We start from the raw sequence: 23,511 nt of genomic DNA, 5'->3' as shown, positions 1-23,511 counted from the left end.
TGTAAAACAATTCAAACGTGAAAACTAACGGCCTTATTTATATAAAAAATGAACGAAAAACAAATATGTATCACATAAACAAACGACAACCACTGAATTACAGGCTCCTGACTTGGGACAGGCACATACATAAGTAATGTGGCGGGTTTCAACTTGTTAGCGGGATCCCAACCCTCCCCCTAACCTGGGACAGCGGTATAACAGAACAACATAAGAACGAACTATAAAAATCAGTTGAAAAAGGCTTAACTCATCAGATGGACAAAAATACAAGTGGACGTTGCCGGGAACTTATACATCCCGACACAAAAAGACACAATGAACAGATCTGAGAGTACTGCAGTTATCTAACAGCTAGTTCAAAGCCACTAACAACTAATAAAAAAATCATGCATCTAAGACTAAACTATCAATCCGTACACATCCAACATCCAATGGATTTAGTGTAAAGACGTCATAAACAGCCAGAGAAAAACATGACCTTGTGCAATGCCAAGTTACAGGTATCGACAGATTGTAGATCCATGAATATGTATATGTATATAACATACTAGTAATATTTAGTTAGCATGGGGAACTGCATTGTCTATGTTTACAGAATTGTAACCTCAAACACTTGTTTATAAGAAAGGATGGATTCTGTCTATATTTTACAATTATGATGTATTATGCGTTCTCAGTAAAAGATAGATAAAGTATAACTGTTTTCAATTCATGGAACGAATAAGTTCAACGTATAAAAATCTAGATGAACTATTTCATTTAGTATTTAATTTTATCATCGAAATTGAATAAAGAACTGCGGACATGTATTAATTGTCGTTTTATCGCAGTAGCTAGACCTTGAAATTTGATAATATAGAATTTTGAAAGAAAGAATAAAGAATTCTCAGTAATTAAAAATTATTTTCTAATTTGTTACTTGTTTTAATTACAACTGAGTTTTTACACAAACATTTAAATAACTACTTAATAAAACGATTGCTTTCGAATCAGACACTTCAAGCAGAAGTTTATCATACGAAAGTAGTTGAAAAGCTGAGTATATATATGCAACTACTGGTGCACCACCTTAAGTAATCTGACTCATTGTATAAACAAATGATTATATGAACAATATAATGACATTATACCTTAATATATCAGTAAAAAGATAATTATATTACCCTTTTATTGCTATATATCAATGAAAAATGTCACATCTCTTACGTATTTTGTTATAATTATATATCGAAATATCGTTATATCTATACATCATAATAAATTATTGACTGTCAATTAATGATCATACATTTGTTACACGATAACATTAGGAACACCCACAGTGAACAGCTGGGTAAATTTGTTAAATGGGGGAAATTAAATTTTCCTTTATTTTCAAACGATAGTTTTTCGCTTGGCTGACATAATTTGATTCTTATATAAAATCAATAAAGGCGTATATTTATTAAATACATTTATCGTTTATGGTAATATGATCAGGTTTAACATATGTATTGCATCGATTAAAATATTGAGCATTGTAACCAAACAAGTTTCAACTAAAGGTGTGTAAATCGATATTTGTCTAAATCAACTTAATGCTGACAAAGCATTAAGAGATATAAGAAGCTGTGGTATGAGTGCCAATGAGACAACACTCCAACCAAGTCACAATTTGTATAAGTAAACCATTATGGGTCAAAGTATGGTCTTCAACACGGAGCGTTGGCTCATACCAAACAGCAAGCTATAAAAGTCTCCCAAAATTATTTAGTGTAAAACCATACAAACAGGAAAGCCAAAGGTCTAATCTAAATAAAAAAACGAGAAACGGGAAACACTAATGAACTACATCAATAAAAGACAACCACTGAACATCAGATTCTGAACTTAGGACAGGTGCAAACAATTGCAGCGGGATTAAACATTTTAATGACACTAAACCTTCACCCTTATATGAAACAATAGTGTAACATCACAACATAGAAAGACAAACTATAAAATATCTGTTGTAATGGCGTAACTCAATAAAAAGACATAATAACACAAGTAAACATTCAGTGAACGAATAAATTTTATCTATGACACAATGTAAATACAAAATCAATAAAATAAAATAAGGGGTTAGATGTTAAACAATTTCATACCCTAGTTCAGTATGCGTGACTTTGCCAATGGACGTTAAGGCACTACAAATAAATCAAACAACCGTCGTTCCACTGCTAATTCAAATCTTCAAAATTGTATCATTGTTCATATTCCTAGTCCCCGTTTTACAAGTGTTTAGCGTCCCTAACATAATAAGTAATGTAGGGCAATCCAGATTTTTAGAATTTAGATTATATGGTACTCCGTCTAACGATAAGAACGATTTTGTATAACGCCATTTTCAAACAAACACATCAGTTTAATTAAGAACTGTCTCTTTGACAAGTGCACATTCATTTCTCTTTTTATTAGAACGGTTTGGAGCAACCGAAATCACCCTAGTTGTAGGTGGGGTTCGTGTTGCTTAATCTTTGGTGTTCTATGTTGTGATTTGTGTACTTTTGTTTGTCTTTTGGACTTTTTTTTTTAGCTATGACGTTGTCTGTTTATTTTTGACATATGAATTTGAATGTCCCTCTGGATTCATTTGCCTCTCTTTGGAAATATTTTGGGTTGGTTTTAAGTTTTAGCTGTGAAACAGGACATAGCTTCTTATAAAAAAAAAACACCAAAAAATGATAAGTTATATTGAAATGTTAATAGATATCAGTTTTTGTCATGATTTTCTTCAAAACGAGTATATGGGTTGTAATTACAAGATGAACATCAGTTATCATATAAAACAGTCGATTTATTTACTGATTTGTTTATTTCAGTGGCAGCATCAACATCAGAACTTGACGGAAAGAATGAGAGCATATCTGCATCAAGACCAATGTCTCTACAACAGGAACAACAGGAACAACATACATCAGCATCACAAGAAAGATATTCCTCATCTTTTTCTGCATCACAGTCAGATACAAATACACATTCACTACTTTCCACACCCAGTTCAATTCATTTGCTACCTTCCCCTACAGTAAACTCAATTTTCACTTACAATAGCTTAATGCTTTACTCTCATTCATTCAATACGATATCAGAAAATAAGACATCTACATTTAGAAAAACACCGTTTACAATTAATAATACCTTAAGTAAAATATTAACATCCTCGATTACAACTATAAATCATTCATCTTTACCCAATGAAGCATTTCCATCATTACATACATCGCAATTACATAACACGGATACATCGCCAACTATAACAACAGATAAGTCACATTTTGTAAAATCAGTTTCTATTGACACATTCTTACCGACACCACTCATTACTGACACATTAACATCAACACTTGTTTTAATTGACACACCAATTCTAGATGACACATTGCGATTCACCTCATTACAAACTGTTATACAAATATCGCAACAAGTATCTAAATCCACATTAACATCTACCTCATTATCTAATGACAATTTATCATCCATCTCATTGCTGAATATCACAATTACATCACAACATGTCATACCATTAAACACATTAACCTCAATGCCGTCCATCACTTCTATATCTACACTGATATCAGAAAATACATTTTTATCATCACAAGACATGCATATGGATTTTACCCCAGCACTTACAACTGGTACTGCAATGGTCGTAAATGCCACAAAAGAGGCTTCATCCGCCATGCATGTCCCTAATATCATTCCATCAGTGTTACTTTCAACGAACAAAACTTCAACTGACATTAATAACCAGATAGAGAATTCAATGATAACTTCCACAGCGATGAGTACCCTAATAGAGTCTCCACTACCATTGAATGAAACAATAAATTCTTTACCAATGCTGAGTTCAAACATAGAGTCTTCACAAGAAATGAATGATATAATACCGACTTCATCAGAGATGAGTTCAACGATTGAGTATCCATTAGTTATGAATGATGAAATACAGAGTTCAACAGTGACGAGTTCTATGAAAGAGTCACCATCAATGAAAAATGAATCGAGACATACTTTACCAGTGATGAGTTCCATGATTAAGTCATTATTATTGAACAGTAACACAATACAGGTTTTACCAGTGTTGAATCCAACAATAGGGTCGTTTTCAATGATGAATGTCACAATACAGACTTCACCAGGCATGAGTACCACGATAGAGTCTTTTCCATTGATGCAGGATACAATACAGACTTCACCAGTGATGAATTCCGTCATAAAGTCTTCATCATTGACAAATGCTACAATACAGACTTTACCAGTGATGAGTTCAACGATACTGTCATCATTATTATTGAGTTCCATGATACAGTCATCCCAAGTGCTGAGTTCCGCAATAGAGTATTCGCAATTAATACACGATACAAAACAGATTTCACAAGTGATGAGTTCCAATATACAGTCTTCATCTGAGATGACTAATACAGTACAGACTTCACCATTGATGGGTTCAACAAATCAATCATCCTCAGTACCAAATACTACAATACAGATTTTACCAGGAATGGGTTCCGAGATAGAGTCGTCATCAGTGATGAATGATAAAATACAGACTTCATCAGTGCTGGGTTCCACGAAAGAGTCATCATCAGTGATGAATGATTCAATACAAACTTCAACAGTGATGAGTTCAACGATAGAGTCATCATCAGTAATAAGTGATACAATACAGACTTCATCAGGAATGAGTTCAACGATAGGGTCATCATCAATCATAAATGATACAATGCAGACTTCGCCAGTGATGGGTTCTACGACAGACTCTTCAGCGATGAATGATTCAATACAGACTTCACCAGTGATGAGTTCAACGATAGAGTCATCATCAGTAATAAGTGATACAATACAGACTTCAACAGGAATGAGTTCAACGATAGAGTCATCATCAATCATAAATGATACAATACAGACTTCGCCAGTGATAAGCTTTGCAATAGAGTCTTCGCAACAGATGAACGATACAAAACAGATTTCACTAGTGAAGAGTTCATCAGGGATGAGTTCAAAGATAAAGTCATTAACAGTGATGAGTGATACAATAAAAACTTCACCAGTAATGGATTCATCAAAAAAGTCATCATCAGTTATGAGTGATACAATATTGACTTCAATAGCAACGATAGATACATCATCAGTTATCAGTGATACAATATATACTTCAACAGTGATGAGTTCAACGATAGAGTCATCATCAGTGATGAGTGAAACACTACAGTCTTCACCAGTGATGGATTCAACAATTGAGTCATTATTAGTTATGAGTGATATAATACAGACCTCATTAGCGCTGGGGTCCACGATAGGGTCATCATCAAAGATGAGGGATACAATACAGACCTTACCAAAGCTTGGGTCCACTATAGAGTCATCATCAGTAATGAGTGATACACTACAAACTTCTCCAGTGCTGGAATCCACGATAGAGTCATCATCAAAGATGAGTGATACAATAAAAACTTCACTAGTAATGGATTCATCTATAAAGTCATCATCAGTTATAAGTTATACAATACAGTCTTCCCCAGTGATTGGTTCAACATTAGAGTCATCATCGGTTATGATTGATACAATACAAACTTCACCAGAGATTGGTTCGACGATAGAGTCATTATCGTCGATGAGTGATACAATACAGACTCCAACAGAAATGAGTTCCTCGATAGAGTCATCATCAATAATGAGTTATACAATACAAGTTTCAATAGCAATGGATTCATCGCTAGTGTCATCATCAGTGATGAATGATACAATACAAACTTCACCATTGATGAGTTCAAAAATAAATTCATCATCAGTTTTGAGTGATACAATTCAGACTCGAACAGCAATGAGTTCCTCGACAGAGTCATCATCAGTAATGAGTGATACAATACAAACTTCAATAGCAACGGATTCATCGCTAATGTCATTATCAGTGATGAGTAATACAATACAGACTTTACCATTAATGAGTTCAACAATAGAATCATCATCAGTTATGAGTGATACAATACAGTCTTCCCCAGTGATGGGTTCAACGAAGGAGTCATCATCAGTTATGAGTGATAAAATGCAGATTCCAACAGCAATGAGTTCCTCGATAGAGTCATCATCAGTAATGAGTGATCCAATACTAACTTCAATAGCAATGGACTCATCGCTAACGTCATCATCAGTGATGAGTGATACAATACAAACTTCACCATTGGTGAGTTCAACAAAAGAGTCATCATCAGTTATGAGTGATACAATACAATCTTTATCACTGATAGATTTCTCTATCAAGTCATCATCAGTGATAAGTGATACAATACAGGCATCAACAGCAATAAGTTCCACGATACATTCATCATCAGTAATTAGTGATATATCACAAACTTCAATAGCAATGGATTCATCACTAACGTCATTATCACTGATGAAAGATACAATTCAGTCTTCAACAACAATTAGTTCCACGATTGAATCGGCATCAGTGATGAGTGATTCAATACAGTCTCCACTAGTGAGTGGTTCACCAAGAGAGTCATCATCAGTTATAAGTGATACACTTTTAACTGCAACAGCGTTGGGCTCCATGATAGATTCATCATCAGTTATGAGTGATACAAAACAATCTTTATCAATGATGGATTTCTCTATCAAGTCATCATCAGTGATAAGTGATACAATACAGGCATCAACGGCAATAAGTTCTACGATAGATTCATCATCAGTAATGAGTGTTACATCACAAACTTCAATAACAATGGATTCATCACTAACGTCATTATCAGTCATGAGTGATATAATACAGACTTTACCATTAATGAGTTCACCGTTAGAGCCATCATCAGTTATGAGTGATACAATACAAACTTTACCATCGATGAGTTCAACAATAGAGTCATCATCAGTTATGAGTGATACGATACAGACTTCACCAGAGATTGGTTCGACGATAGAGTCATCATCGTTGATGACTGATACAATACAGACTCCCACAGCAATGAGTTCCTCTATAGAGTCATCATCAGTAATGCGTGATACAATAAATACTTCAATAGCAATTGATTCATCGCTAACGTCATCATCAGTGATCAGTGATTCAATACAGACTTCAACAGCGATGAGTTCCAGGATAGAGTCATTATCAGTTATGAGTGATTCAATACAAACTTCACCATTGATGAGTTCAAAAATAGAGTCATCATCAGTTATGAGTGAAACAATACAAACTGCAATAGCAATGGATTCATCTATACAGTCACCATCAGTGATGAGTGATACAATACAAACTTCACCATTGATGAGTTCAAAAATAGAGTCATCATCAGTTATGAGTGAAACAATACAAACTTCAATAGCAATGGATTCATCTATACAGTCATCATCAGTTATGAGTGATACAATAAAGTCTTCACCAGTGATGGGTTCAACGATGGAGTCATCATCATTGATGAGTGAAACAATACAAACATTAATAGAAATGACTTCAAAGATGGAGTCATCATCAGTTATGAGTAATACAATACTACAGACTTCAACAGCAATGAGTTCCATAATAGAGACATCAGTTATGAGTGATACAATACAGACTCCAACAGCAATGAGTTCCATGATGGAGTCATCGGTTATGAGTGATACAACAAAGTCTTCATCAGTAATGGGTTCAACGATCATGTCATCATTAGTGATGAATGATACAATACAGTCTTCACCACTGATGGGTTCAATGATGGAGTTATCATCAGTGATGAGTGATACAATAAAGACTTCAACAGAAATGACTTCAACAATGGAGTCATCATCAGCTATGAATGATTCTATACAGTCTTCAACAACAATGAGTTCCACGATAAAGTCGTCATCAGTGATGAGTGATACAATAAAGTCTTCACCAGTGATCGGTTCAACGATGGAGTCATCATCAGCTTTGAGTAATACAATACAGACTTCAACAGCAATGAGGTCCACGTTGAAGTCATCATCAGTGATGAGTGATACAATACAGTCTTCATCACTGATGGGTTCAACGAAGGAGTCATCATCAGCTATGAATGATTCAATACAGTCTTCAACAACAATGAGTTCTACTGTTAAGTCGTCATCAGTGATGAATGATACAATAAAGTCTTCACCAGTGATTGGTTCAACAATCGAGTCATTATCAGTTATGAGTGATACAATACAGACTTCACCAGAGATGGGTTCGACGATAGTGTCATCATCATCGATGAGTGATACAATACAGGCTTCAACAGCAATGAGTATCCCTATAGAGTCATCATCAGTAATGAGTGAAACAATACAAACTTCAATAGCAATGGATTCATCTATACAGTCACCTTTAGTGATGAGTTCAACAATACAAACTTCACCATCGATGAGTTCAACAAAAGGGGCATCATCAGTTATGAATGATACAATAAAATCTTCACCAGTGATGGGTCCAACGATGGAGTCATCATCAGCTTTGAGTGATACAACAAAGTCTTCATCAGTAATGGGTTCAACGATCAAGTCATCATCAGTGATGAATGGTACAATACAGTCTTCACCACTGATGGGTTCAATGATGGAGTCATTATCAGTCATGAGTGATACAATAAAGACTTCAACAGAAATGACTTCAACAATGGAGTCATCATCAGCTATGAATGATTCAATACAGTCTTCAACAACAATAAGTTCCACGGTAAAGTCGTCATCAGTGATGAATGATACAATAAAGTCTTCACCAGTGATGGGTTCAACGATGGAGTCATCATCAATAATGAGTGATACAATAAAGACTTCAACAACAACGAGTTCAACGATCGAGTCATTATCAGTTATGAGTGATACAATACAGACTTCACCCGACATTGGTTCGACGATAGTGTCATCATCATTGATGAGTGATACAATACAGGTTCCAACAGCAATGAATATCTCTATAGAGTCATCTTCAGTAATGAGTGAAACAATACAAACTTCAATAGCAATTGATTCATCTATACAGTCACCATCAGTGATGAGTTCAACAATACAAACTTCACCATCGATGAGTTCAACAATAGGGTCATCATCAGTTATGAATGATACAATACAGACGTCATCAGTGATGGGTTCCACGACAGAGTCTTCAGCGATGAATAATTCAATACAGACTTCATCAGTGATGAGTTCAACGATAGAGTCTTCATCAGTAATAAGTGATACAGTACAAACTTCAACAGGAATGAGTTCAACGATAGAGTCATCATCAATCATAAATGATACAATGCAGACTTCGCCAGTGATAAGCTTGGCAATAGAGTCTTCGCAACAGATGAACAATACAAAACAGATTTCACTAGTGAAGAGTTCATCAGGGATTAGTTCAAAGATAAAGTCATTAACAGTGATGAGTGATACAATAAAAACTTCACCAGTAATGGATTCATCTATAAAGTCATCATCAGTTATAAGTTATACAATACAGTCTTCCCTAGTAATTGGTTCAACATTAGAGTCATCATCAGTTATGAGTGATACAATACAAACTTCACCAGAGATTGGTTCGACGATAGAGTCATTATCGTCGATGAGTGATACAATACAGACTCCAACTGAAATGAGTTCCTCGATAGAGTCATCATCAATAATGAGTTATACGATACAAGTTTCAATAGCAATGGATTCATCGCTAGTGTCATCATCAGTGATGAATGATACAATACAAACTTCACCATTGATGAGTTCAAAAATAAATTCATCATCAGTTTTGAGTGATACAATTCAGACTCAAACAGCAATGAGTTCCTCGATAGAGTCATTATCAGTAATGAGTGATACAGTACAAACTTCAATAGCAACGGATTCATCGCTAATGTCGTTTTCAGTGATTAGTAATACAATACAGACTTTACCATTAATGAGTTCACCGATAGAATCATCATCAGTTATGAGTGATACAATACAGTCTTCCCCAGTGATAGGTTCAACGAAGGAGTCATCATCAGTTATGAGTGATAAAATGCAGACTCCAACAGCAATGAGTTCCTCGATAGAATCGTCATCAGTAATGAGTGATCCAATGCTAACTTCAAGAGCAATGGATTCATCGCTAACGTCATCATCAGTGATGAGTGATACAATACAAACTTCACCATTGGTGAGTTCAACAAGAGAGTCATCATCAGTTATGAGTGATACAATACAAACTCCAACAGCAATGAGTTCCTCTATAGAGTCATCATCAGTAATGCGTGATACAATAAATACTTCAATAGCAATGGATTCATCGCTAACGTCATCATCAGTGATGAGTGATTCAATACAGACTTCAACAGCGATGAGTTCCACGATAGAGTCATTATCAGTTATGACTGATAAATTACTAACTTCACCATTGATGAGTTCAACAATAGAGTCATCATCAGTTATGAGTGATACGATACAGACTTCACCAGAGATTGGTTCGACGATTGGGTCATCATCATTGATAAGTGATACAATACAGACTCCCACAGCAATGAGTTCCTCTATAGAGTCATCATCAGTAATGAGTGAAACAATACAAACTTCAATAGCAATGGATTCATCTGTACAGTCACCATCAGTGATAAGTGATACAATACAAACTTCACCATTGATGAGTTCAACAATAGAGTCATCATCAGTTATGAGTGATACAATAAAGTCTTCACCAGTGATGGGTTCAACGATGGAGTCATCATCATTGATGAGTGAAACAATACAGACATTGACAGAAATGACTTCAAAGATGGAGTCATCATCAGTTATGAGTGATACAATACAGGGTTCACCAGTGATGGGTTCAACGATAGATTCACCATCAGTTATGAGTGTTACAATACGAACTTCAACAGCAATTGCTTCAACGATGGAGGCATCATCAGTTAAGAGTGATACAATACTACAGACTTCAACAGTAATAAGTTCAACAATAGAGTCGTCATCAGTGACTAGTGATAGGAGAAAGACTTCAGCAGTGCTGGGTTCCGCGATAGAGTCATCATCAGTTATGAGTGATACAAAACAAACTTCACCAGTAATGGATTCATCAATAATGGCATCAGTTATGAGTGATACAATACAAACTTTAATTGCAATGAGTTCCATGATAGAGTCATCAGTTATGAGTGATACAACAAGGTCTTCACCAGTGATGGGTTCAACGATGAAGTCATCATCAGTGATGAATAATACAATACCGTCTTCACCACTGATGGGTTCAATGATGGAGTCATCATCAGTGATGAGTGATACAATAAAGACTTCAACAGAATTGACTTCAACAATGGATTCATCATCAGCTATTAATGATTCTATACAGTCTTCAACAACAATGAGTTCCACGATAAAGTCGTCATCAGTGATAAGTGATACAATAAAGTCTTCACCAGTGATCGGTTCAACGATGGAGTCAACATCAGTGATGAGTGATACAATACGGACTTCAACAGCAACGAGTTCAACGATCGAGTCATTATCAGTTATGAGTGATACAATACAGACTTTACCAGAGATTGGTTCGACGATAGTGTCATCATCATTGATGAGTGATACAATACAGGTTCCAACAGCAATGAGTATCTCTATAGAGTCATCTTCTGTAATGAGTGAAACAATACAAACTTCAATAGCAATGGATTCATCTATACAGTCACCATCAGTGATGAGTTCAACAATACAAACTTCACCATCGATGAGTTCAACAATAGAGTCATCATCAGTTATGAGTAATACAATAAAGTCTTCACCAGTGATGGGTTCTACAATGGAGTCATCATCAGCTTTGAATGATTCAATACAGTCTTCAACAACAATGAGTTCCACAATAAAGTCATCATCAGTGATAAGTGATACCATAAAGTCGTCATCAGTGATAAGTGATACCATAAAGTCGTCACCAGTGATGGGTTCAACGATGGAATCATCATCAGTGATGAGTGATACAATACAGACTTCAAAGGCAATGAGATCAACGATCGAGTCATCATCAGTGATGAGTGAAACAATACAGACTTTAACAGAAATGACTTCAAATATGGAGTCATCATCAGTTATGAGTGATACAATACAGACTTCAACAGCAATGAGTTCGACAATAGAGTCGTCATCAGTGATGAGTAATACAATAACGTCGTCATCAGTGATGGGTTCAACGATAAAGTCGTCATCAGTAATGAGTGATACAATACAGACTTCATCAGTGATGAGTTCAACGATGGAGTCATTATCAGTGATGAGTGATACAATACAGACTTCAATAGCAATGAGTTCAACGATCGAGTCATTATCAGTTATGAGTGATACAATACAGACTTCAACAGCAATGGCTTCAACGATGGATTTATCATCAGTTATGAGTGATACAACACAGACTTCAACAGCAATGGGTTCCATGATAGAGTCATCAGTTTTGAGTGATACAATACAAACTTCACCAGTAATGGTTTCATCGATAACGTCATCAACAGCGACGAATAATGCAATACAGACTTTACCAGTGATGGGTTCAACGATAGAGTCATCATCAGTAATGAGTGATGCAGTTCAGACTTCACCAGTGATGGGTTCAACATTTAAGTCATCATCAATGACGGATTATACAATGCACACTTCACCAGTTATAAGTTCTAAGATACAATCCTTATCTGTAACGAATAATACAATACAGACGAAACCAGTGGTCAATGAAACAAAAGAGACTTCATCTGTGATGAATAACACAATGCAGACTAAACAAGTGACGAACGATACAATCCATACGACACATGTGATGAATGATACGATACAGACTACAACAGTGGTGAATGATACAATTTATACTACAGCTGCGATGAAAGATATCATACAGACCACGCCTGTAAAGAATAATACAATGCAGACTTCACCTGTAAGGAATGATACAATACAGACTTCACCTGTCATGCATGATACCATAAAAAGTTCAATTATGATGAATGATACAATTAAAGATTTAATTTCTTCTACAGATGTTGGATCATCTAAAATGAATTTATTTTCCTCTGTTTTACCTTCAACTTCCATGACACAACCAACTTCAAGTGTTGTGGTTCAAGACAATCAACTTTCAGTAGTACTGAACGTGAAAGAAAGTGTGGATATCAATAGTCAGGAATTCAAAGACAAGATAGAGAAAGGTATGGGCTATATCCAATAGATTTAAGTATTAACCAACAATGATAAAATATAAAGATTATTTTTGGAAATAATTACAATACAATTTCATTTTTACATAGTTGCATGTACAGTTAAAAAAAAACAATTGTAGTTCATCTATTGAAGTTGTGCTTTAAAGATAAAACTATCATTTTGAAATTTGATTTAATGATGAAAGGGTATATACGGATATATCACAGAAATAAGCAACCAAACAACAGTTACATGTATATTTAGATATGCAAAAAAGTGTAACATTTGTATTTTTTCTATTGCTCTAGATCTAGGCAAGTAAATGAAATCAACAGGTACGACGATGATCCGAAAACCCTTTCCAAATGTTTACTACTTGTTGTTTTAGTATGTACACAAGAGACATGCGTATTCTGAAGACGATACTAAATGAGAACGGTGGAAGATATCAAAGGGATAGTCAAACTCATCAGTCGAAAAAGAACTGACAATGCCATGGCAATATAAAAAAAAAACCGAAAAACGAAGAAAACGTAAAGTCTACAAAACACAACATAGAAAAACTAAACCACACCAAAGTTCAGATGTATCTCCGGTGCTTCGGACATGTAAGGAGATCATGTTACACATATGGCACCCGTGTATGTACTGAATACTAGTATTACAAATTATTTCTCAATTTTGTAGACTCGCATAGTTTTTTCATGGTTTTAAATACGTATTGTAAATTTATATTTAGGCCTTGAGGAGAGTTTTCTTGCAGCGACCGGTTCACGGCGGAAACGGTCGATCAGAGATAAAAGACAAGCAAACCAAGGCGTTGATGTCAAGGTATGTTTAACATAATAAAGCATTGACATATATTATGTGAGCTGTGTTTAAAATGAAGTCGTAGGCTAATGTATATAAATCAAGAGTTTGTTCCTAGTACACGGATGCCCCATCTGCACTATCGTTTCTATGTTCAGTGGACCGTGAATATATGGTAAAAACTCTCATTTGACATTACAATTAGAAAGATCATATCATAGGGATCATGTGTGCTAAGTTTCAAGTTGATTGGACTTAAACTTCATCAAAAACTACCTAGACCAAAATATTTAACCTGAAGCGGGACAGACGGAGGAACAGATAAACGGATGGACGAGCGAACGGACGCACAAGCCAGAAAATATAATGCCCATACATTGAATATAAAAAGTGTATGTGGGGTGATCGAAAATAATACAACAATTTAACAAAACATTGTCATATGTTAATCTCTTAATCGCATCGAGTGTCGATAAAACAATGCCGAGACAACCAAGTAGCTGTCGTCGACACGAAATTCCTTTATAAACAAAAAAAGAAAATTACTGTAAATAGCATTGCACTAACTCTGTTTGAAATTAATGTCATGTTTATAAGTCCCATCCAAATCACTGTAAGTTGCATTTTCGTATTCAGGTAACAGACACTCAAAGAACTAATGGTTCAGCAGTTGATGTAAAATTTGAGGTTCACCAAGATGGTGCCGTTGTTCCAGCAACAGAAGCCGTAAATACATTCAAGAAATTGTCTGATGTTGAATTGAGCGCTACAATTGGATATCCTGTACGTTTATCATTCAAATCTCTTTTTATTATATTTTTCTCTGTTATTTTTCTCTTTTTCAAGTTCATACAGATATTTAAATAATGTTATTCAAATCATATATTTGTTTCAAATGGTAAATCGAAATTTATTATAAGTAGTGTGTCAATTCGACGCACCTTTTCTCATCCGGTTTAAAACATAAACTATCCGCCTCTGTTTGTCTAGATCTGTTTTATATCTATATCTTTATGACACGTTCACTAAAGATAGGTATACAATCTATATAAATGAATTGTAAACAGTTCAGTTGCAAAACGTATGCAAATTTAAATAAGTTTATTTTGATATTTTACAGGTAGCACAACCAATCGTTGCTTTGACATCAGACAAAACAATACAGAGTACACCAGTGATGAATAATACAATACAGACTATATCAGTGATGAGTTCCACGACACAGTCTTTATCAGTAATAAATGATACAATACAGACTACACTATTGATGAATTATGCAAATCAGACTTCACCTGTAATGAATGATACAATACAGAGTACACCAGTGATGAATGATACAATACAGACTACATCAGGACTACATACTACACCAGTAACGAATGATAAAGTACAGACTTCATTAGTAATTAACGATACAATACACACTACACCAGTGATGAATGACACAATACAGACGACACCAGTGATGAATAATACAATACAGATTACACCAGTAATGTATGATATAATACAGACATCACCAGTGATGAATGACACAATACAGACGACAACAGTAATGAATGATACAATACAGACTACACCTGTGATGAACGATACAATGGTGTCTTCACTAATTACGAATGATACAATACTGACTACACCGGTGATGAACGATACAATGGTGTCTTCACTAATTACGAATGATACAATACAAACTACACCAGTGATGAACGATACAATGGTGTCTTCACTAATTACGAATGATACAATACTGACTACACCGGTGATGAACGATACAATGGTGTCTTCACTAGTTACGAATGATACAATACAGACTACTCGAATGATGAACGATTCAATGATGTCTTCACTAGTAACGAATGATACAATACAGACTACACCAGTGATGAACGATTCAATTATGTCTTCACTAGTTACGAATGATACAATACTGACTACACCGGTGATGAACGATACAATGATGTCTTCACTAATTTCGAATGATACAATACAGACAACACCAGTGATGAACGATTCAATGATGTCTTCACTAGTTACGAATGATTCAATACAGACGACACCAGTGATGAACGATACAATGATGTCTTCACTAGTTACGAATGATACAATACGGACTACACCAGCGATAAACGATACAATGATGTCTTCACTAGTTATGAATGATACAATAGAGACTACACCTGTGATGAACGATACAATGATGTCTTCACTAGTACCGAATGATACAATACAGACTACACCGGTGATGAACGATTCAATGATGTCTTCACTAGTTACGGATGATACAATACAGACTACACCAGTGATAAACGATACAATGATGTCTTCACTAGCACCGAATGATACAATACAGACTACACCAGTGATGAACGATTCAATACAGACTACACCTGTAATGAATGATACAATACAGACAACACCTGTAATGAATAATACAATACTGACTACAACGGTGATGAACGATACAATGATGTCTTCACTAGTTACGAATGATACAATACAGACTACACCAGTGATGAACGATACAATGATGTCTTCACTAGTTACTAATGATACAATACAGACTACACCTGTGATGAACGATACAATGATGTCTTCACTAGTTACGAATGATACAATACAGACCACACCTGTGATGAACGATTCAATGACGTCTTCACTAGTTACGAATGATACAATACTGATTACACCACTAATGAACGATACAATGGGGTCTTCACTAGTTACGAATGATACAATACTGACTACACCAGTGATGAACGATACAGTGATGTCTTCACTAATTACGAATGATACAATACAGACTACACCTGTGATGAACGATTCAATGATGTCTTCACTAGTTACGAATGATACAATACAGACTACACCAGTTATGAACGATACAATGATGTCTTCACTAATTACGAATGATACAATACACACTACACCAGTGATAAACGATACAATAATGTCTTCACTAGTTACGAATGATACAATACAGTCTACACCAGTGATGAACGATACAATGATGTCTTCACTAGTTACGAATGATACAATACAGACTAAACCAGTGATAAACGATACAATGGTGTCTTCACTAGTTACGAAAGATACAATACTGACTACACCGGTGATGAACGATACAATGATGTCTTCACTAATTTCGAATGATACAATACAGACAACACCAGTGATGAACGATTCAATGATGTCTTCACTAGTTACGAATGATTCAATACAGACGACACCAGTGATGAACGATACAATGATGTCTTCACTAGTTACGAATGATACAATACAGACTACACCAGCGATAAACGATACAATGATGTCTTCACTAGTTATGAATGATACAATAGAGACTACACCTGTGATGAACGATACAATGATGTCTTCACTAATACCGAATGATACAATACAGACTAAACCGGTGATGAACGATTCAATGATGTCTTCACTAGTTACGAATGATACAATACAGACTACACCAGTGATAAACGATACAATGATGTCTTCACTAGCACCGAATGATACTATACAGACTACACCAGTGATGAACGATTCAATACAGACTACACCTGTAATGAATGATACAATACAGACAACACCTGTAATGAATAATACAATACTGACTACAACGGTGATGAACGATACAATGATGTCTTCACTAGTTACGAATGATACAATACAGACTACACCAGTGATACACGATACAATGATGTCTTCACTAGTTACTAATGATACAATACAGACTACACCTGTGATGAACGATACAATGATGTCTTCACTAGTTACGAATGATACAATACAGACCACACCTGTGATGAACGATTCAATGACGTCTTCACTAGTTACGAATGATACAATACTGATTACATCACCAAGGAACAATACAATGGTGTCTTTACTAGTTACGAATGATACAATACTGACTACACCAGTGATGAACGATACAGTGATGTCTTCACTAATTACGAATGATACAATACAGACTACACCTGTGATGAACGATTCAATGATGTCTTCACTAGTTACGAATGATACAATACAGACTACACCAGTTATGAACGATACAATGATGTCTTCACTTATTATGAATGATACAATACAGACTACACCAGTGATAAACGATACAATAATGTCTTCACTAGTTACGAATGATACAATACAGACTAAACCAGTGATAAACGATACAATGGTGTCTTCACTAGTTACGAATGATACAATACTGACTACACCGGTGATGAACGATACAATGATGTCTTCACCAGTTACGAATGATACAATACAGACTACACCAGTTATAAACGATACAATGCTGTCTTTACTAGTGATGAATGATACAATACAGACTACACCTGTGATGAACGATACAATGATGTCTTCACTAATTTCGAATGATAGAATACAGACTAAACCAGTAATAAACGATACAATGGTGTCTTCACTAGTTACGAATGATACAATACAAACTATACCATTGATGAACGATTCAATGATGTCTTCACTAGTTACGAATGATACAATACTGACTACACCGGTGATGAACGATACAATGATGTTTTCACCAGTTACGAATGATACAATACAGACTACACCAGTTATAAACGATACAATGCTGTCTTTACTAGTGATGAATGATACAATACAGACTACACCTGTGATGAACGATACAATGATGTCTTCACTAGTACCGAATGATACAATACAGACTACACCAGTGATGAACGATTCAATGATGTCTTCACTAGTACCGAATGACACAATACAGACTACACCAGTGATGAACCATTCAATGATGTCTTCACTAGTTATGAAGGATACAATACAGACTACAGCAGTGATGAACGATACAACGATGTCTTCACTAGTTACGAATGATACAATACAGACTACACCTGTGATGAACGATACAATGATGTCTTCACTAGTTACGAATGATACAATACAGACTACACCAGTGATAAACGATACAATGATGTCGTCACTAGTAACGAATGATACAATACAGACCACACCTGTGATGAACGATTCAATGATGTCTTCACTAGTTACGAATGATACAATACTGATTACACCACTAATGAACAATACAATGGTGTCTTCACTAGTTACGAATGATACAATACTGACTACACCAGTGATGAACGATACACCAGTGATGAACGAAACAATGATATCTTCACTAGTTACGAATGATACAATACAGACTACACCAGTGATGAACGATACAATGATGTCTTCACTAATGATGAATGATACAATACTGACTACATCGGTGATGAACGATACAATGGTGTCTTCACTAGTTACGAATGATACAATACAGACTACACCAGTTATGAACGATACAATGTCTTCACTAGTTACGAATGATACAATACAGACTACACCAGTGATGAACGATACATGGATGTCTTCACTAATGATGAATGATACAATACTGACTACACCGGTGATGAACGATACAATGATGTCTTCACTAATGATGAATGATACAATACTGACTACACCGGTGATGAACGATACAATGATGTCTTCCCTTATGATGAATGATACAATACAGACTACACCAATGATGAATGATACAATGATGTCTTCACTAGTTACCAGTGATACAATACTAACTACACCAGTGATGAACGTTACAATAATGTCTTCGATAGTTACGAATGAAACAATACAGACTTCACCAGTGATAAATGATACAATGCAGTCTTCACTTATGATGAATGATACAATACAGACTATACAAGTGATGAATGATGCCATGATGTCTTCACTAGTTATAAATGATACAATACTGACTACACCAGTGATGAATGATACAATACAAACTACACCAGTGATGAATGATACAATAAAGACTACAACAATGATGAACGATTCAATGATGTCTTTACTAGTTACGAATGATTCAATACTGATTACATCAATGATGAACTATACAATGATGTCATCACTAGTTACGAATGATACAATACTGACTACACCAGTGATGAACGATACAATACAAACTACACAAGTGATGAATGATACAATACAAACTACACCAGTGATGAACGAAACAATGATGTCTTCACTAGTTACGAATGATACAATACTGACTACACCAGTGATGAACGATACCATGATGTCTTCACTAGTGATGAATGATACAATACTGACTACACCGGTGATGAACAATACAATGGTGTCTTCACTAGTTACGAATGATGCACTACAGACTACACCAGTTATGAACGATACAATACTGACTACACCGGTGATGAATGATACAATGATGTCTTCACTAATGATGAATGATACAATACTGACTACACCGGTGATGAACGATACAATGATGTCTTCCCTTATGATGAATGATACAATACAGACTACACCAGTGATGAATGATACAATGATGTCTTCACTAGTTACCAATGATACAATACTGACTACACCAGTGATGAACGTTACAATGATGTCTTCGATAGTTACGAATGAAACAATACAGACTTCACCAGTGATGAATGATACAATGCAGTCTTCACTTATGACGAATGATACAATACAGACTATACAAGTGATGAATGATACCATGATGTCTTCACTAGTTATAAATGATACAATACTGACTACACCAGTGATGAATGATACAATAAAAACTACACCAGTGATAAATGATACAATAAAGACTACAACAGTGATGAACGATTCAATGATGTCTTTACTAGTTACGAATGATTCAATACTGATTACATCAATGATGAACTATACAATGATGTCATCACTAGTTACGAATGATACAATACTGACTACACCAGTGATGAACGATACAATACAAACTACACAAGTGATGAATGACACAATACAAACTACACCAGTGATGAACGAAACAATGATGTCTTCACTAGTTACGAATGATACAATTTTGACTACACCAGTGATGAACGATACCATGATGTCTTCACTAATGAAGAATGATACAAAACTGACTACACCGGTGATAAACTATACAATGTTGTCATCACTTGTTACGAATGATACAGTACTGACTACACCAGTGATGAACGATACCATGATGTCTTCACTAATGATGACTGATACAATACTGACTACACCGGTGATGAACGATACAATGGTGTCTTCACTAGTTACGAGTGATACAATACAGACTACACCAATGATGAACTATACAATAATGTCTTCAGTAATGATGAATGATACAATACAGACTACCACGGTGATGAACGATACAATGATGTCTTCACTAATGATGAATGATACAATACTGACTACACCGGTGATGAACGATACAATGATGTCTTCACTTATGATGAATGATACAATACTGACTACACCGGTGATGAACGATACAATGATGTCTTCCCTTATGATGAATGATACAATACAGACTACACCAGTGATGAATTATACAATGATGTCTTCACTAGTTACCAATAATACAATACTAACTACACCAATGATGAACTATACAATGATGTCATCACTAATTACGAATGATACAATACTGACTACACCAGTGATGAACGATACCATGATGTCTTCACTAATGATGACTGATACAATACAGACTACACCTGTGATGAACTATACAATGATGTCATCACTAGTTACGAATGATACAATACTGACTACACCAGTGATGACCGATACAATACAAACTACACAAGTAATGAATGAAACAATACAAACTACACCAGTGATGAACGAAACAATGATGGCTTCACTAGTTACGAATGATACAATACTGACTACACCAGTGATGAACGATACCATGATGTCTTCATTAGTTACGAATGATACAACGCAGACTGCACCAGTGTTGAACGATACAATGATGTCTTCACCAGTTACGAATGATACAATACAGACTACACCTGTGACGAACGATACCATGATGTCTTCACTAGTTACGAATGATACAATACAGACTACACCAATGATGAACGATACAATGATGTCTTCACCAGTGATGAACGATATTATGATATCTTCACTAATTTCGAATGATACAATACTGACTACACCAGTGATGAACGTTACTATGATGTCTTCGATAGTTACGAATGAAACAATACAGACTTCACCAGTGATGAATGATACAATGCAGTCTTCACTTATGATGAATGATACAATACAGACTATACAAGTGATGAATGATACCATGATGTCTTCACTAGTTATAAATGATACAATACTGACTACACCAGTGATGAATGATACAATACAGACTACACCAGTGATGAGTGATAAAATACAAACTACACCAATGATCAACGATACAATACACACTACATCAGTGATGAATGATACAATACAGTCCTCACTAATGATGAATGATACAATACAGACAACACCAGTAATGAATGATACAATGCAGACTTCAGGAGTGATGAACGATACAAAACAGACTACAACTGTGATGAATGATACAATGCTGTCTTCAATAGTGATGAACGAACCAATACAGACTACATCAGTAATGAATGATACAATACAGACTTCACCTGTAATGAATGATCCAATACAGAGCACACCAGTGATGAATGATACAATACAAAATACACCAGTGATGAATGATACAATACAGACTACATCTGTAATGAATGATACAGTACAGACTACACCAGTGATGAATGATACAATTCAGACTTCAGGAATGATGAACGAAACAAAGCAGACAACATCAGTGATGAATGATACAATACAGACGACATCAGTGATGAACGAAACAATACAGACGACACCAGTGATGAATGATACAATGCAGACGACATCGGTGATGAACGATACAATACAGACGACATCAGTGATGAACGAAACAATACAGACAACGTCAGTGATGAATGATATAAAACAGACAAAAGCTGTTTCATCAGTCAAAGAGATATTATCTTCATCAGTTAAAGAGATAGTATCTTCTCCAGTTGTTGTTTCTTCTATATTTTCCTCTGTTTTGCCTTCAACTTTAAGTGTGGTGGTTCCGGACAATCATCTTTCAGTAACATTGAACGTGGAAGAAAGTGTTGATATTAATAGTCAGGAATTCAAAGACAAGATCAAGAAAGGTATATCCAATAACTATAAGTATGAACTAACAATGAAAAAATATGAAGAATTGATTTTCTGTTTTAGAAATAAGTGCAATTAAGTTTTATTTTTACACAATTGCATGTACCGTAAAAAACGAATTGTATGTCATCTATTGAAGTTGTGCTCGAAAGAAAAAACTATCATTTTGAAAGTTAATTGAATGATGAAAGGGTATGTAAGGAAATATCACAGAAAAAAGCAACCTAAAAACGGTTAACTATTGAGTTATGTATAGATAAGAAAAAGTGTAACATTTGTATTTTTCTATTGCTACAGATATAGCCATTTAAATGAATTCATCAGATACGACGATGATTCAAAACCCTTTCCAAATGTTGACCACTTGTTGTTTTAGTATATGCATAAGAGACAAGCATATTCAGAGGAGGACTCGACTGAATAAGTACGATGGAAATATCAAAGGAATAGTCAAATTCATCAGTCGGAAAAGAACTGACAATACCATGGCAACAAAAAACCACCAAA

The 23,511-nt window shown here is 35.2% G+C and overlaps 1 protein-coding gene across 1 annotated transcript in view; it reads left to right on the top strand.

Annotated features, from left to right (window-relative positions):
- The first annotated feature begins 2,849 nt into the window (after positions 1–2,849).
- LOC139483138 (mucin-3B-like) overlaps positions 2,850–23,511 on the top strand; it is a 32,572-nt gene continuing 11,910 nt past the window's right edge. The window contains exons 1-4 of the mRNA XM_071267173.1: positions 2,850–13,142; positions 13,874–13,965; positions 14,581–14,727; positions 15,065–23,000. Coding sequence (XP_071123274.1) covers positions 2,906–13,142; positions 13,874–13,965; positions 14,581–14,727; positions 15,065–23,000 — 18,412 coding nt within the window. The 5' untranslated portion in view covers positions 2,850–2,905. The remainder of the gene's footprint in view (positions 13,143–13,873; positions 13,966–14,580; positions 14,728–15,064; positions 23,001–23,511) is intronic.

The sequence above is a fragment of the Mytilus edulis genome, chromosome 7 (genome assembly GCF_963676685.1).
Source record: "Mytilus edulis chromosome 7, xbMytEdul2.2, whole genome shotgun sequence".
Lineage (NCBI taxonomy): Eukaryota > Metazoa > Mollusca > Bivalvia > Mytilida > Mytilidae > Mytilus > Mytilus edulis.
This window is presented reverse-complemented; position numbering and strand designations above follow the sequence as displayed.